At 41.7% G+C, this 15,739-nt stretch overlaps 2 protein-coding genes across 4 annotated transcripts; one reads left to right on the forward strand and one right to left on the reverse strand.

Annotated features, from left to right (window-relative positions):
* The first annotated feature begins 317 nt into the window (after nt 1-317).
* On the forward strand, nt 318-10,650 carry smarcc2 (SWI/SNF related, matrix associated, actin dependent regulator of chromatin, subfamily c, member 2). 3 transcript variants are annotated; one of them, XM_039612696.1, is made up of 26 exons: nt 318-431; nt 1,059-1,178; nt 1,276-1,361; nt 1,483-1,564; nt 2,115-2,207; nt 2,302-2,371; nt 2,459-2,528; nt 2,703-2,778; nt 3,236-3,480; nt 3,604-3,728; nt 3,851-3,904; nt 4,082-4,119; nt 4,208-4,338; nt 4,506-4,577; nt 4,663-4,776; nt 4,865-5,018; nt 5,098-5,214; nt 5,332-5,394; nt 5,513-5,771; nt 6,133-6,294; nt 6,423-6,484; nt 6,746-6,866; nt 6,954-7,117; nt 7,225-7,359; nt 7,480-7,848; nt 8,606-10,650. In XM_039612696.1, exons 1-26 carry the CDS (start codon nt 321-323, stop codon nt 8,687-8,689), a joined length of 3,177 nt encoding a protein of 1,058 aa, XP_039468630.1. In that variant the 5' UTR covers nt 318-320; the 3' UTR covers nt 8,690-10,650. The 3 variants fall into 3 exon arrangements, with proteins under 3 accessions (XP_039468630.1, XP_031595805.1, XP_039468631.1); XM_031739945.2 differs by having other exon boundaries at nt 7,480-7,843; XM_039612697.1 differs by having other exon boundaries at nt 1,489-1,564.
* A 376-nt stretch (nt 10,651-11,026) lies between these two features.
* Nucleotides 11,027-15,530, reverse strand: myl6 (myosin, light chain 6, alkali, smooth muscle and non-muscle). Its single transcript, XM_031739943.2, has 6 exons — nt 15,394-15,530; nt 15,092-15,119; nt 14,019-14,162; nt 13,155-13,328; nt 12,915-12,992; nt 11,027-11,360 (listed from the first exon to the last, which is right to left on the reverse strand). Exons 1-6 carry the CDS (start codon nt 15,394-15,396, stop codon nt 11,332-11,334), a joined length of 456 nt encoding a protein of 151 aa, XP_031595803.1. The 5' UTR covers nt 15,397-15,530; the 3' UTR covers nt 11,027-11,331.
* Between the last annotated feature and the right edge of the window lie 209 nt (nt 15,531-15,739).

Genomic DNA, 15,739 nt, shown 5'->3' on the forward strand with positions numbered 1-15,739 from the left:
TTTTTTCTCCATTTTACTAAATTACTCTTTTTTTTTTTTTTCAAATAAAACAGCAGTTAGTTACCAGCAAACCAGATCAGCTCCAGACTGCAACATTAAAGCACTATCTATCTATCTATCTATCTATCTATCTATCTGTGTGTGTGTTCGCTGAGAGGTTAGCATAAACATTTTTATAATCGTATTGTTGGAGGACAAAAACATTATCTACACCGCTGTGCCCCCTGTTGTACTTTGGTTGTCACTACAGTCCAAGGCTGCAGTTTCGCGCTGTGGTCGCTGGGCGGCAGGCAACTTCGACTAGTTGTCTGCAGGCAAAGATGGCGGTGCGGAAGAAAGACGGCGGCCCGAATGTAAAATATTTCGAAGCGTCTGATACCGTTTCTCAGTTTGATAATGTCCGCGTCTGGCTGGGAAAGAATTACAAAAAGGTACCGACCGCATGTTTTGCTATCCTACAGCGAGACCTTCCATTTTTCACGTTGAAATATGGCCACTTACCTATTGGGCAGAGGCAGTGACAAAGAGAGGAGGGAGGGTGCTGCTGAGCGTCCAGCTGTTTGATTCACTCGAGCCGGGATACAAAAGGATGCTGAGCCAACAGCTGCATCAGATGCAGCCACTAACGGCAGCTTCTCTGAGCACTGTTGTAGTTAAACCGATCTAAAACAAGCACACAGTCTGACCTCAGAGGATGGATTTTTGTTGAAGGGTGACTTTAGCCGGCCAGCCCGCTAGCTAGCTAGTAAGCTAATGGGCTAACGGTGAGGCAGCTCGGATCCAGATGTTGGCTCTGTGGCGCGCCGCGCTGACTGAAGCAATGTCCGGTGTTGAATAACACTGAGGACTGTGCTGGTGTTTAAACACAATAATCAAATAAAAAAAATCATTTTTTACTAAACAGTGATAAAAATGAAAGGTTAGCGATATTTGTGACTCCATCCCCTCCCCATTTACCAATCCGTGTCGCAGTTTTCACTGAAATTTCCTTCCTTTGAGGTATCTGATAAAGGCATCCAGCAGCACAGTTGAGTTTATTTTCATGTGTTTGCGCACAGTACATCCAGGCCGAGCCCCCCACCAACAAGTCTCTGTCCAGCCTGGTGGTCCAGCTGCTCCAGTTCCAGGAGGAGGTGTTCGGTCGACATGTCAGTAACCCTCCGCTCACCAAGCTGCCGGTACGTGTCTTAAGCATCTGTATATCTGTTACATGCAAAAATAGGTACCTCATTTAAACTGCTGTGATTCTGAATGTGTTGAGTTGTATCCCTGCAGATGAAATGCTTCTTGGACTTTAAGTCAGGAGGGGCTCTCTGCCACATCCTGGCTGCAGCCTACAAGTTCAAAAGTGACCAAGGATGGTAAGACTTTCTTTCTAGCTGAGTTTAGGCGTCTGGGCTAGTGGCTGTTAAGTTACGGTGCTCAGTTGGATATTGGCTATGTTGCCGTTTCGTGTGTAACTCCAGTCTAAACTCCTGGTAGGCGCAGGTTTGACTTCCAGAATCCGTCGAGGATGGACCGAAATGTGGAGATGTTCATGACGATTGAGAAGTCCTTAGTGCAGGTGAGTTTTGCAGCAGTGCTTTTATGGTTGTCAATGGACACTAGAAAATTTCAGGCCATATTTTGGTTCATTTATCTAACAGGAGTAAATTTTTGATGGTTTTTCCTACTGCAGGCATTAAATTTAAATGATAGCATAGAGAACACCGTGTCCTTTGGTTACGCTAAATTTCTCAAGAGTCTGGGAATCACACTGCCTGAGCATTGCACACAGAAGTACTGAAAGACATCCAGTCACATGACCACAGAAATCCTACTTAATCAGTCCTGCAGTTTTCCAAGGTCATTTAGATTTCTTCATCTGCTGTGGGATGCTGATTTCTACTTTTAATCAAGTTCATAGGACAAGTACTGGGCAATTAATATTCCAAAGAGGTCACATGAGAAACTGGGACTGTTATGGAAGACTGCACGAATAAGCTTATAGCAAAACTAATATTGGGCAGAACTGAGTTTAGATTATTGTATTGTTTTGTGAGTCTTCTTGATTATTTGAATCAATGCTCGCAAATGTAGTTATGTAAGTGATGTATCTGCTCCAATTCTTCCAGAACAACTGTCTGACTAGGCCCGTCATCTACCTGAGTCCTGACATAGAGCCAAAGCTGCTGGGGAAACTGAAAGACATCATCAAAAGACATCAGGTGTGTTTTAAAGGAGCCTTTCAGGCAGATCATTTACTACAGACAGATTTAATTTACATTCAAATGGTTCTACTCATGTTTTCTTGTATTGCAGGGCTCAGTAACCGAAGACAAGGCCTCCAGCTCCCACGTTGTTGTGCCTATTCCTGCCAGTCTGGAGGAAGGTGAGGTTTTGTCTCGGTAGGCATTGTTACAAGTTTTTCCTGCACGAGTCAGATTTGCGCTAACATCGTCTGATCTTCTTGGTCCAGAGGAGTGGGTTCGTCCTGTGATGAAGAGAGACAAGCAAGTGCTGCTTCACTGGGGATACTTTCCTGACAGGTTTGTTCTGAGCACCGTGCAGCTCACTTTTATCTACTTCTCTTATTTTCTCAATACATCTTTGGTTTTTAGAAGGTTAAGCTGACATTAGCCCTCCTGCTGTGGTGTTACATGGCCAAACATGTGCTTTTCCCACCTAATGCGAGTTTCGACCTCATTCCTTTCACTGTTTAGTTATGATACCTGGATCGCAGCCAGTGAAATTGAGGCTGCGGTAGAAGATCCTCCCTCCCCAGAAAAACCCAGGAAGGTATTTGTTGTTGCTTTTTTCTGTCTGTGTCAGTCTGTATGAATTTAAACAGCAGATTTTCTAATACTCCCTGAGTTAAAACAAGTATTTGACCCCTTTATTAATGCTACATGACACTTGCAGTATTTAAATTCAAGGATCTTTTTTTTTATTTGTCCACTGTGCAGCACTTAAATGTTACAGATACATCTGTATGTTTTTGGAAACCTTTTTGATTTCAGCTTGAATTTAAATTTGTTCTTGTTCTTTTCTGCAAAATAAAGTCTTTAATAACAGAGGTTAATATCATGAGTTTCAGTCTTTTATTATAACTTTTATTATAACTTTATTATAACTCGGTTTAGCTCTTCCTCCTTCCACCTCCTCCTCCACCATCCTGGTGGTTGACATGATTGCTGAAAATATTTCACTTCTGGGCAGATAATAATTGGTTTATTTATTAATTATTTATTTACAGGTCCATGCAAAGTGGATTTTAGATCTGGACCAGTATAACGAGTGGATGAACGAGGAGGACTATGAGGTTGGAGAGGGCTGTCCTAAGAGGAAGAGGATCTCTGCCAAGACCCTGACAGATGAGGTGACCACACCAGACGAGCGGAGGGACAAGAAACCTGGCAGCGCCAAGAAGAGGAAGCGCTCGCCGTCACCCTCCCCAACCCCGCCACCTCAGGAGAGCAAGAAGAAGAACACCAAAAAAGGGTATGTTGAGAATCACATCCTGTTGCATGGTGATGTTCTTTGACTCCCTTTTGGAGAAAAGAAACAGAGGGTGATGAGAGATAATGCAATACACATTTGTTTCCTTTGTGTGCGTGTCAACAGACCAACGACCCCGTACACCAAGTCTAAACGGGGTCAGAGGGAGGAGGAACAGGAGGACCTGTCCAAGGATTTGGATGAAGCTTCACCTGTTCCAGCGTCTGAAGAGGGAAACCCAGCAAAGACAAGTATACAAGTCTAAATCAGTACAAATATCAATCACATATATTTTAAAAACACAATATACATATATATATATGTATATATATATTAATGGGTCCTCTTTAATAATAATTCTGTCTCCCTGCAGATAACACCAAGAAGGACTCTGATTCCACCCCAGTTAAAGGAGGGACAGATTTGGGTGAGGTTCACCTACACAATCATATTTAATCACCACCAACCAGTTTAATAAATGCTAGACCAAAAATGGCAAAGGCTTGTTGTGTTCGGCTGTTATTCATCAATAATTTCCAGTAATAAAGCACCGATTAATCTATTGACCCTTTCATGCATGCGTCTCTTTTGTATGACTTAACAGATGAGCAAGAAGACGAGTCAATGGAAACAACAGGAAAGGTAATTTAACATTTAATAGTACATATGGCAAAATCATGGCTGTAATTCTGTGTTGGTGAGCCCAACTGTATGTTCGTATGAACAACAGGAAGAGGAGGAAGGCTCCCCGAGTGTGAAGGGCGAACCAGTGAAAGGCTCAGACCTCCACGAGGACAATGTGACTGAGCAAACCCATCACATCATCATTCCGAGCTACGCAGCCTGGTTTGACTATAACAGGTAAGAATAAGAATGTTTTTTTCCCACGTGAGAGCAGAATGAGGAAAAGGAAAGTGAACTGGTTGAAATGAAAAGCAGCGCCACACGACGTATTATTAGAACGTTTTAAGGGTCATCCATGAGTGAGTGAAATTTGTGTTGCATACTTGCATCTGTTTTTCCTCCAGTGTTCATGCCATTGAGCGCCGAGCCCTGCCAGAGTTTTTCAATGGGAAGAACAAATCCAAAACGCCTGAGATGTAAGTGTTTGATCAGTGCACAACACAGTGTTAAATGATTTATATCTGTTTATCCGTCAGATATTTAAAAGCCTCTTTGTTTCAGTTATCTAGCGTACAGGAACTTCATGATTGACACCTACAGACTGAATCCTCAGGAGTACCTGACCTCCACTGCCTGCCGTAGGAATCTGGCAGGAGATGTGTGTGCAATCATGAGGTAAGGGGAGGATACGTGTTTCTAACCAGTGTTTGCAAAATCACTTACTGTCAGCGACGAATACGCCGGACATTTTCTCCCCCCACAGAGTCCACGCCTTTCTGGAGCAGTGGGGGTTGATCAACTACCAGGTGGACTCTGAGAGCCGGCCCACACCCATGGGTCCTCCCCCCACCTCGCACTTCCACGTCCTGGCAGACACTCCATCTAGCCTGGTGCCCCTGCAGCCCAAGACATCTCAGGTTTGTATAGACACACACATGGACACGTGCGCACACATCTTCAAGGTTGTTTTACATATGTTCCTTTTTCACCCTGTAGACCCCTGCCACCCAGCAGATGATGTCATTCCCTGACAAAGTGAAGGACAAGCCAGCAGATCTGCAAAACTTTGGGCTGCGGACCGACATGTACAGCAAGAAGACAAGCTCTGCAAAGGTACAAGTACAGGAGGGTGGATAACAGAATGACTGTTTCTCTGTAATTTCTATTTACTCACCATAATATCGGTGGATTCATTGTGTTAACAAGGTAATGGTGATGTTTTGTGTGCAGAGCAAGAGTGCAGCCAGCTCCATGCGGGAGTGGACAGAGCAAGAAACACTACTACTACTTGAGGTACACTCAGTCAGTGTTTTAAACATGATCAGAGAGTGTAAAAGCAGCCACAGTAATACCACACTGGGAAATGTCATCATGGAAAGATGGAGCTAAATGTAGCTGTCACTTCCCTCAGGGTTTGGAAATGTATAAGGACGACTGGAACAAAGTGTCCGAACACGTGGGCAGCCGTACGCAGGATGAGTGTATCCTGCACTTCCTGCGGTTGCCCATTGAAGACCCGTACTTGGAGGACAGCTCCTCTTCCCTGGGCCCGCTTGCCTACCAGCCGGTACCTTTCAGCCAAGCAGGAAACCCTGTCATGAGCACCGTGGCCTTCCTCGCCTCTGTAGTTGACCCACGTGTGGCCTCGGCCGCAGCCAAGTCTGCTCTGGGTGAGAAGTAACTCCATTTGAAATTTCCCAACTCTGTAGAAAACAAAAATGGTCTCTTTGTGTTGTTACAGTTTGAGCTAATAGTAAGTGCCTGAATGGGAAAAAGAGGAAGCAACAGGGAACTGAAAACATCAACCAGTAAATAATCCAATAGGATCAAAATTAAGACAGCAAAATACATTTTAATTTTCTACAGTGAGACCATTAAATGTTAAACAACACCTTTCCAACACTTGACCAAATCCTGTATCATTGAAGCTCCAAATGTCTGAACATGGCGCATCTACTAAAGGTGACTAATCCATCAGTATCCTTGTTTTTGCTTCACATCATTAATTGTGATTTATCTCTCCCTGCTCAGAGGAGTTTTCGCGTATGAAGGAGGAGGTTCCAGCTGCGCTTGTGGAGGCTCATGTGCGGCGGGTGGAGGAAGCAGCGAGGGTCAGCGGCAGACAGGACCCTCTGTATGGCCTGGAAGGCAGTGGCATCGCAGGGACCGGCCTGGAGGAAGGAGAGAGGCCTGGTAGGATAAATGCACACAGCATAACTTTTGGAACGCATTTCATTACAAAGAAAATTGAAAATAATGATTGTAAAAGTTGAGTAGTCGGAAAAAGCACATTGAAAGGTTGTGGCTTGTCTTCTCTACAGATGAAAGCAGTGATGAAAGCAAGAGTGACAGCCAGTCGAATGAGGAGAAGCGAGAGGCCAAGGTGTGATGAGAGTTCACTGTAACATAATAGAATGTCAATTTATATACATATATATATATCTATATATATATATATATATATATATATATATATATATATATATATATATATATATATATATATATATATATATATATATATATATATATCTATATATATATATATATATATATATATATATATATACATATATATATATATATATTATCTCTGCTGTAAAAGTTCTGTGGATCATATTGTGCTGTTTACTTTGCCACACAGGAAAGTAAAGATGGAGCGAATGAGGAAGAGGAAAAGCAGGCAGAGAATGGGAAGAAGGAAGAAGAAAGAGGAAGAGAACCTGAAGGAGAGAGGGAGGCAGACAAAACAGAGTCTGAGATGGGTACAAAAGGGTTTTGTCTTCATAAAATGTTGCAGGCATAAAGGTTTTGGTCAACAGTGAAAAACTTTAAACTTTTGTTTCTCATAGGTGATGGGGAGAAGGAGAAGGATGGAAAAGAGGGAACAGAGGAGGGACAGAGGGAAGGGGAGAGTGAAGGAGAAAGGAAAGCTAAGGTGGAGCGTGATGTGGGAGAGGGGAACCTGGCCACTGCTGCTGCCTCCGCTCTAGCAGCTGCTGCTGTCAAGGCCAAGGTAAAATTAATTGAGTCAAGGTCTTAACTTGTCGTATCTTCAATCTTCAGCTTTTTTTGTTTTTATTTTCTCTAATCTGAGATTCTTCTTCGTCTTTCTCCTCACAGCATTTGGCTGCAGTGGAAGAGAGGAAGATCAAATCTCTGGTGGCTCTGCTGGTGGAGACTCAAATGAAGAAGCTTGAGATTAAACTGCGACACTTTGAGGAGCTGGAAACCATCATGGACAGAGAGCGGGAGGCTGTGAGTGAGGAATTTGGGGATATGTAGCATTAAAATAAGAAAATTCTTAAGTTACATTCAATGTAGTGTGGATAGTATGCTGTTTTCCTAAATCATAGACATGTCTGTCTCTGTGAGCAGTTGGAGTACCAGCGGCAGCAACTGCTGGCTGACCGTCAGTCCTTCCACATGGAGCAGCTGAAATACGCTGAGATGAGGGCTCGCCAGCAGCACTTCCAGCAGATTCAGCACCAGCAACATAGCCAGGCAGGGGGCCCTCACTCCACCCAGGCCACCTCGGCCCCGGCACCTCAAGGCCTGACCGCAAATCAGCAAGCTCCCAGCACACCAGCGCCACAGCCAGCCCCCAGCCCAGCACCACCAGCCGCTTCAGCCCCAGCTCCCGAGTCCCAGCCACCACCAGGCGCTCACACCTCGCCACCGTGTCCCCCGGGGCAGACCCCAGCTGCTCACTCCAGCTCCAACACTACATCTGTACTCCATGGTGAGGTAGCAGCTTTAATAGTAGTTAATACATTTAAGTTTGCTGTCAGTTCCTCGCGCACCGTAGTTGTAATATTTATTTATAATTATTACATTCATTAGTTATGGACATGTCTGTAGACATGTTTATTCTTGAAGCAAAATCAGATACTAATGTGTGTGAAATACATGAAATTGTGCAGTGGTGTAGTAAGGACAATTAAAAGCTGCACAGTTTATCTTATCTTTGTCAACATTTTATTAACTAAGACCAAAAAGCTGAAATGCAGTTCACTCATTAAAATAGGACTTCTCACTGTCTTGATTGTGAGATACTGTTGGCATGATGCAAATGATCAAACAATGCCAAACATCTCATGCCAACATGACTTGGGACGGCTTATAATGTTCTGAAACCTAGCTTTGAAACAACACTTGTCTCAGTCTTTGTCAGAAATCCTGCACTGATCCTGGACCAGCTTAAATGTTTAACTTCTTTATTTTTTTAATTTATTTTAACTATGAGTTATTTCTGAATTGAAGAATCTAAGGTTGAAACGGAGAAGATCCATCATTCTTTTATTTCACAAGTACACATCAGTGTTATAGTATTGTTTGGACCACGACTCTAGTCTAGTAAGTGGTTGCTAGGCAGCATCATGAGATTATAATATATCATGCATAATTCACGTTTTGTGAATATAAATTACGTCATTGTCTTTTATAAAATGATACTATGTTACAAATCGTACGTAACATTTTTCTCCTGTTTTACCCCTCACAGAGCCCACCGCCCCTCTCCCCGGAGAGACACTCCACCCCTCAGCTCCGGTCCCTCCTCCACAGTGAGAAAAAGCAAATTTCCTGAGAATCTGAATGACTGACCACTTTGAATCCTGCCTGTATTATCTAAAATGAAGAAGTCATCAACCGAAGGAAGAGAACTCATTTTACATTTTCTATTTCTTTTTTTTTGTTTGCTTGTTTGTTTTCAAGAGGACAATTGATTTGAGAAAGGAAAAAAAAACGCCGGTATCAATCCGCCTTTGTTTTGACTCTCTGTTAGAAAAGAAGTCCTTTTTCAAATTGAACCGACTAATGAAGAAAATTGATTTTCATCCTGCGTGTTCGACTGCGTCTCACTTTGGAATTTTAAGCTTGACACCAGGAGATCTGGTAAGCTTAGATGGTCTTATCAACACGCTGGCACTCAGTGAGAAGAAGAGAAAAGACTCATCTCATGTTTTCAGTGTTTTGGAAATTGTTGCATTTATTTTCCTGCAACAGTTTGTCACATCTAGTGAAGTCCCCCTCTCGTACTGTAGGTACTGATTAAAATATATGTAAGACAAAAGCACTTTTAATATGTTTCTGTAGGTCGCATTGAAAGACTTGAAGCAACCATGAAATTGAACTTGAGCACTTATATTATCCCTTTCTTGTCTTAAATACAGTTTTGGAAAGCTAATTGGGAAAATGAATTTTTTTTCTCTATTTTCTCTATTTTTAATTGTGTCATGTTTCTAAAACCCGTATAAGGTCTGAAAGGAATGAAGACGATTCTAATCAAAAGATGCCACACTGAAATTACTTTAACTCAGAGTGGATGCAGTTTGGGAAAAGTGTACTGTAAACTGGATTTTCTGTTACAAACACCTCTCTTGTTACACTCTAATGATAATATGGGAACTATTTGAAAGTAATGACAACCTGAGGTCCTGAAAAGGCCTCTTTTTGTTATAGGAGGTTACTCCCTCCCACATTTTAACAGCACTTAGAGAAAAACGTGACCGTGGCGCTTTGTGTTTTGCAAGTGCAAATGAACTTGAAGCATCCAGGCTGTGGTTTTTGTGAGGAATGTAATTCTGTTTGAAAAGAAAGTCTGGGATTAATACCGTTAGCGACCACGCACGCGTTTATTTGGATTTGGACTTTGTGTAAACTGCTAAGCCAAAATGTTTTTTTCTAATCATGTTTATCTCACATTTATTCAGTGAGTTTCATTGTGGTTTCTTGGTGAGTGAGGAGGATTTTTTTAGCAGCTTGGTGCATTTCGCTTTAAAGACGTAAGAAATGCTGACGCTGTAAAAACACAAGGGAGCACCTTAAACAGCTGACAATGGAGAATCGTGTCCTTAATATCTGCAACAATATCCTCACTTTGTATCCTATACATTTATATATTTTTTACTCTCTTTTTTGCCATCTTCTTTCTTTGATATGTCAACATTGTAACTGTATATTACCTTTGTAACTGATATTTACCCTCTCCATAGTTGTGTGTGATTTGGACAGGACTGCCGGATCTGTCTGAGAAGTGACTGTGAGCATGTGTGTATGTGAACGCATGCCATTAGGATATGTAAACCATGTTACTGTTCAGTTTTATTTTGTTTTGGTTTTTTTTAATTTTTTTCCAGTGCCATCTGTTGTTTGAAGAATTTACGAGAAGAAACACGTGTTGTTCTGCACATCATGTCAGTATCATGAAATATAATCCAGTCAGATGGTGAAACTTTACAGTCGATGTCCGTCAAGCCAGTATTGCAGTCCTCACCACAGTTGTGAGCATAAATGGACTTCTTTTATCTGTGTTATTATTACATTGTGTAGATTTTGTGATATGAAATAAGTGTCTGTTCAGTTTCTATATGTTTTTCACTATGCCGAAGGTAGCAGCAGTTCCATTGATTATTATACAGTAGAAAAGTTTCCTCTGTAAATCATCACATTAGTGCTGACAGTTATTCTGGCAGTTTGTATTAAAAAAAATGTCAAAACTGGTTTTAATTACAAAATGTTTGGGAAAAAATAAAGATGTGAAGAGGAGACATTGTTCAGAGTGGTTTGTTGACTTGGTAAACTAACTTAAAGTATCTGATGACGAACGACTGCACAGTCTTTCCTGGTGGACCTCGAGGAGGCATCGCCTGGCTGATGCTCTTTACTTGGATGTATCTGTATCTAATTAGCTATTAGTATCTAATTAACTAATCAGCCAATTATCTCCAACTGATTTTTATTTTTGCTCAATGTGCAAACCTAACATCACTAATTCATATAGCTCAGGACAAGACACAGAAATCATCTGATATCCACTTAATATTTAAATGATTTTGAAATATTTTTCATCATGCTTGTAATGCGACTTAATAAATATAATATAAACCTGTTAAAAGGTATTTAACCAGACTCAAAGGCCTGATGACACTTTGTAAAACAGCATTTTTATTTCAAACTTTCAGAAATCCCATTATTATTTCCATTCACAAGAAAACTGCTGACAACAAGACAGATAAAGATGACAAAAGTTAAACAATCCGGGGGGATAATACTACTGATTGTGCCTTCAGGTGAATGTTGGAAATTGAGGTGAAAGTGTCTCTTCACATTTGACAGAAAAGGCACAAAAATGTCACAGAAACAAAACAGAATTATTGGGGAAGGGATGACATGGATAGAACGGCAAGACAACACAGAAAATAATCTGGAAGTGGTCCTCGGAAGTTCTCAACCGCTCAGCACCATCCGGACGAGCTCTGTGTGGAGAATGATGGAGAAAAATCAGCATTTCAGAGTACAGACACAAGGTCGGGTATAAGCTAATTCCTAACCAGCCATATCAGCAAATAGGATCAAAAGCCTGGATTTATTTAGAATAATCAGATTTATGAAAAAAGGCAAACAGCTAGGGAAGAAAAGTGTTAAAAGAAAAAAAATGTGTGGTAGAAATGTTTGAGTTCTGCAGACAAATTAAAATAAACAATTTGTGTCTGTTTGCAGCATTTTAGCTCATTTTACACTTGGTACACCCTGATACCCCCCCCCAACAAAAAAAAAAAAAAAAAAAAAAAAAAAAATCGTTAGGTATGCATGGATGCTACATGCAGGCCACATTTATGCAGGAGAGAAAGGTTAAAGGTCAGAGAATCAGAGAACACCATCTGTGCTCAATATCTACAGACTAGAGCTGGGCGATAGAACGATAACGATATGTATTGCGAAATAACTTTTTCTCTGACTGAAAGCGCCAATTCGTCATTCACTCTGTTCAACCAGATATAGTATAATGGACAAAAGCTATGAGACAGGAACACTGAGTCAGTGAGCATGAGGCAGTCGCAGAACTACGGTGGCTGTGAGAGGTCAAACACTGCAACTTAAGAAAACACCAGCAAACAGAAAAACACTGCAAAAGCGCACAAAACAAGACAGAACTGTGCCTGGGGAGACATTAACAATATGCAGAATATGCAATGTGTTTTATGATTCATATAACACTATTAGCCGTTTACTGCTAGCTTCTCACTTGTGCATCCCCTCCTCCCAATTCTGCTTGCTGGCATTTCAGTGTTGCAGTGTGTAAAAAACACTGTGTACGGAGGCCCTACATACATCCAATGCAGCCTGAAATCTATTCTAGGCAATACCCAGCACAGCTACAACTAAGAACTCAAATGTCCAACTTCGATGGAATGAATATCACACAGTTTTTACCCCCGACACAAGGCTGCACGAAGTCCCACTAAGATTATGTGACAATAAAGCAGGTAAATATGTGTAGCTGGGCACCACAGCACATCTAAACCAAACACTCTGTAAAACGATCTCCTATGAAATTTACAAAAGCTACGGACTTGACTTTGAGATTTGATTTCATCTAAGATTTTTAATTGATGCACCTATGGTACAATTTCAAAATTCTATGTCGCCTCATTAGTAAGTTATCGCATTCACAAACTTGGATGTCCACGCAAGGGGGACAACTTTTATGTCCTTAAAAGCTGTCCCCCCATAATAGTGTTTTTGTGGACATTTTGTTGACTCCATTTATGCATAGGGGATTTTCACATACTTCACTGAAGAGGTATGTGCCACCCTGCCTAGACCTCTTGCTCCTCCTTTGCCCCCCTATATAAACTTTTCTAGATCCGCCACTGGTCCATGCCGCCTGCCTGCCCAGCGGGGTGATGACAATAGCCCATCAGCCTTTTACAGCTCAGGGGTAAAAATCAATGGCAGTAGTGTTATTTTTCCTGATATAATCTGGTTCTTATTTGTTGTTAAGAAAGTTTTTATGCACAATGATCTACCTTCGTAGTTAATGCAGCCATTGGCGTCTTCATGTCCCGCTAAAAGAGTCTCCACCTCTTCTTCTGTCATCTTTTCACCTGGAAGATAAAGAAGAAAATATAAGCACTGAAGCACAGAATGAAGAAATAGACATTTTAAAGAAGCAGAAATCACAGCCTTTAAAGAGATAACTACTTGAACGCAGGCCAACTGTGATTTATAGATCGTGACTAATACTTCATGTATTCTGCAGGTCTTACCTAATGTGGTCAGGACATGACGCAGCTCAGCTCCCATCACTGTGCCATTTCCCTCCTTGTCAAAGACGCGCAGGCCTTCAACAATGTCGTCAAAGGAGCACTGGTCCTTGTTCTTAGCAATGGCCTGATACATGGGGAGGAACTGCTCAAAATCCAGCATCTTGGTGTTCATCTCTGCAGGGGGACAAACAACAGTGAGCCTTCAATGGTGAAGGTGTCGTGAATAGGTTTGAGATAATGTGAGTTTTTGGGTTGTATTTAGTAGAATTTTGTGATGTTTTTCTGGGAGGCTTTTGTTTCTTGTCCATTCATGGTGATGATTCAGAGTTCAGTCACATGGATGTGGGTGATGATATTTAAGGCTGACACAAATAACCTGTTCATCTGCATGCAGAGCTGGTAAATGTATGTTTTTCCTGCTGCCACTTTCTTTGGACCTGCTGTGGTGACCCTTTGGGCAGTGGAACAGCCAACAGTAGCATCAGATAAATAATGTTTTGTGCACATTGTTATTATGATCAAAACTCGTTTTGATTGCATGTAAGACATTTTCTCAAGATTTAGAGTTTCTCTAGTGATGTGAGGGACATTGGAGCCCGTTTACCAAGTGTTAGATTGTCCACAACAGTTTGCACACAGCAGTAAATTTAGTCTGCAGGTAAAGACATGTGTTTTAGTTCAGGTGTGACTCTTACAAGTTACACTGACAAAGCAAGCCACTAAGCAGTGACTCTCCTGTACTACTTTGCGGACGTTATAACGAGACCTTGTAATTGTACACCTGACCACACTCTTAACCAAAACAAACTAATGCTGCAGTTATAGTCATCTGCTTTTGTTGTGAGTAGTGAATCAGATACTAGCCTTCCAGCTTGGGGTTTCCCAGGACTTTGAGTACTTCAGCATTGACCGGGTTCTGTCCCAGAGCTCGGATAACATCGCCACACTGGCTGTAGGTGATCTTCCCCTCGCCCGTCCGGTCAAACAAAAGGAAGGCCTCTTTAAACTCTAGTGATAAGGAAAGCAAATGCAGAACTCCAGTTCAGCTGCAGAGCATGTTAGGTTCCCAAAAATTACAGGCAGGCCTTCATGACACAGGTAATGACGTATGCACCAAAGCTTTACTGATACCCTGTATGTGGGAAGGAAAACATGATTTTCCATACGTTGTTTTGACAGTAAACACTAGCAGCTTCTGTGCATGCAGTTTCATTTCAAAAAAGCAAGAGGTTAGCAAGTGGGCCAATAAAATTCTCACGTCTGTAAACACTTGTTTGCAATCAATGGTGCTTTTACACTAAAGATGATACACAGCACTTCATTACTATAAAATACACAATGTAGTTTTTTCCACTGGAATCAAAAACTGACACGCTTCACATAAACCAAGTCCTCTCCTTACTGTCAGTGGGTGAGTGTATAACACAAAATTACAAAAGCGTGAAATGCATTTCTGTTCAGTTAAAAAAACAAAAACACCACTACAAAGCAAACGTACCATAGCAAACAATGTAAACTGTGTTTCAGTGCCGGTTGACACACCTACACCCGCACCACAAAAATGTGAGTCGTTATTATGTCTGCTAGCATATCACACATTTAAAAAGCTCAAGCATGCAAACAAATCAACATGTTTCACCCAATTCCTGTTTTGCAGGTTAGCACTGGTGATGAACTCGGAGTTAAACGCTTGTCCAGTTTGAGTCGTGAGGAGCCTTCAGGTTTCCCACACAGTGAATGCCATTCAGTGAGGTGAGTTAAATTTAGCTCAGTTTTACATTGCAGTTCTCATTTACCTGCAGCGATCCTACACAGATACAGGGCCAGAAGTCAGAGCTTTCTTCTTTTCTTTTTTTCTAAATATGTACTGGTTACATCAAGCCGACGAATGTTATGGATAATAAACCCCTTTAACCCCTTTTCATAATGAGACTCACCCATGATCTGGTCCTCCGTTAGGTCGGACTGGTTGAGGCACAGTTCGGAGAGAGGGGAGAAACAGGTAGATGAAACAAAACGACAGAGACTTCAGTGAGATTTAGAAATGAGTTAATCCCGCAATGGCATCAATTACAGGCAAGAAACGGCTCGGAGCTAAAGGCTCGAGTGAGTGAAGCAGGCTAGCAAATTCGCATTTAGCGTTACCTGGGCTGGATTAGGAGATGGTAAAATCATTTTCCATAAATACAGTAAAATGCCGATATTTCCATAATTTTTTCTGCGGGAATCTTTGACTTACCATGTTTGTTTTTTTTAGAGGGTTTAGATGACAGATGGCTCAAGCTGCTGGACCTCCTCTGAGCTCCGAGGACTCAAACGGCTCCTGCGTGGTACATCCCCGGTGATGTCACCGTTGCTTTGGCAGCAACAGCCAATCACATGCCTCCATTTCACAGCTGCATTTCTCGCATAGTTGCAGGGTTGCAGCTCGTTTGTGGTGCAGCACGGTGCTGCAGAGCCATAACCTGCACACATGCTACACACCCCCTTCCGGTTTTATGAAAAAATAAGATGCGACACATTAACACACAAATGTAAAGCGAAGGTACTGCACGAACGCTGTAATATCGAATATTTTTAACGGG

This window comes from Oreochromis aureus, linkage group 5 (genome assembly GCF_013358895.1).
Source record: "Oreochromis aureus strain Israel breed Guangdong linkage group 5, ZZ_aureus, whole genome shotgun sequence".
NCBI classification, from domain to species: domain Eukaryota; kingdom Metazoa; phylum Chordata; class Actinopteri; order Cichliformes; family Cichlidae; genus Oreochromis; species Oreochromis aureus.

Bases quoted from the DNA above. Each gene is read 5' to 3' on its own strand.
- smarcc2 (XM_039612696.1), top strand. From the start codon at position 321: ATGGCGGTGCGGAAGAAAGACGGCGGCCCGAATGTAAAATATTTCGAA. The intron at 1,362-1,482 runs GTAAGACTTTCT...AACTCCTGGTAG, and splicing joins TTCAAAAGTGACCAAGGATG to GCGCAGGTTTGACTTCCAGA. The intron at 3,729-3,850 runs GTATACAAGTCT...GTCTCCCTGCAG, and splicing joins GGGAAACCCAGCAAAGACAA to ATAACACCAAGAAGGACTCT.
- myl6 (XM_031739943.2), bottom strand. The intron at 14,163-15,091 runs GTGAGTCTCATT...CCTTATCACTAG, and splicing joins AACGGAGGACCAGATCATGG to AGTTTAAAGAGGCCTTCCTT. The intron at 13,329-14,018 runs GCTAGTATCTGA...GTCCCCCTGCAG, and splicing joins GGGAAACCCCAAGCTGGAAG to AGATGAACACCAAGATGCTG.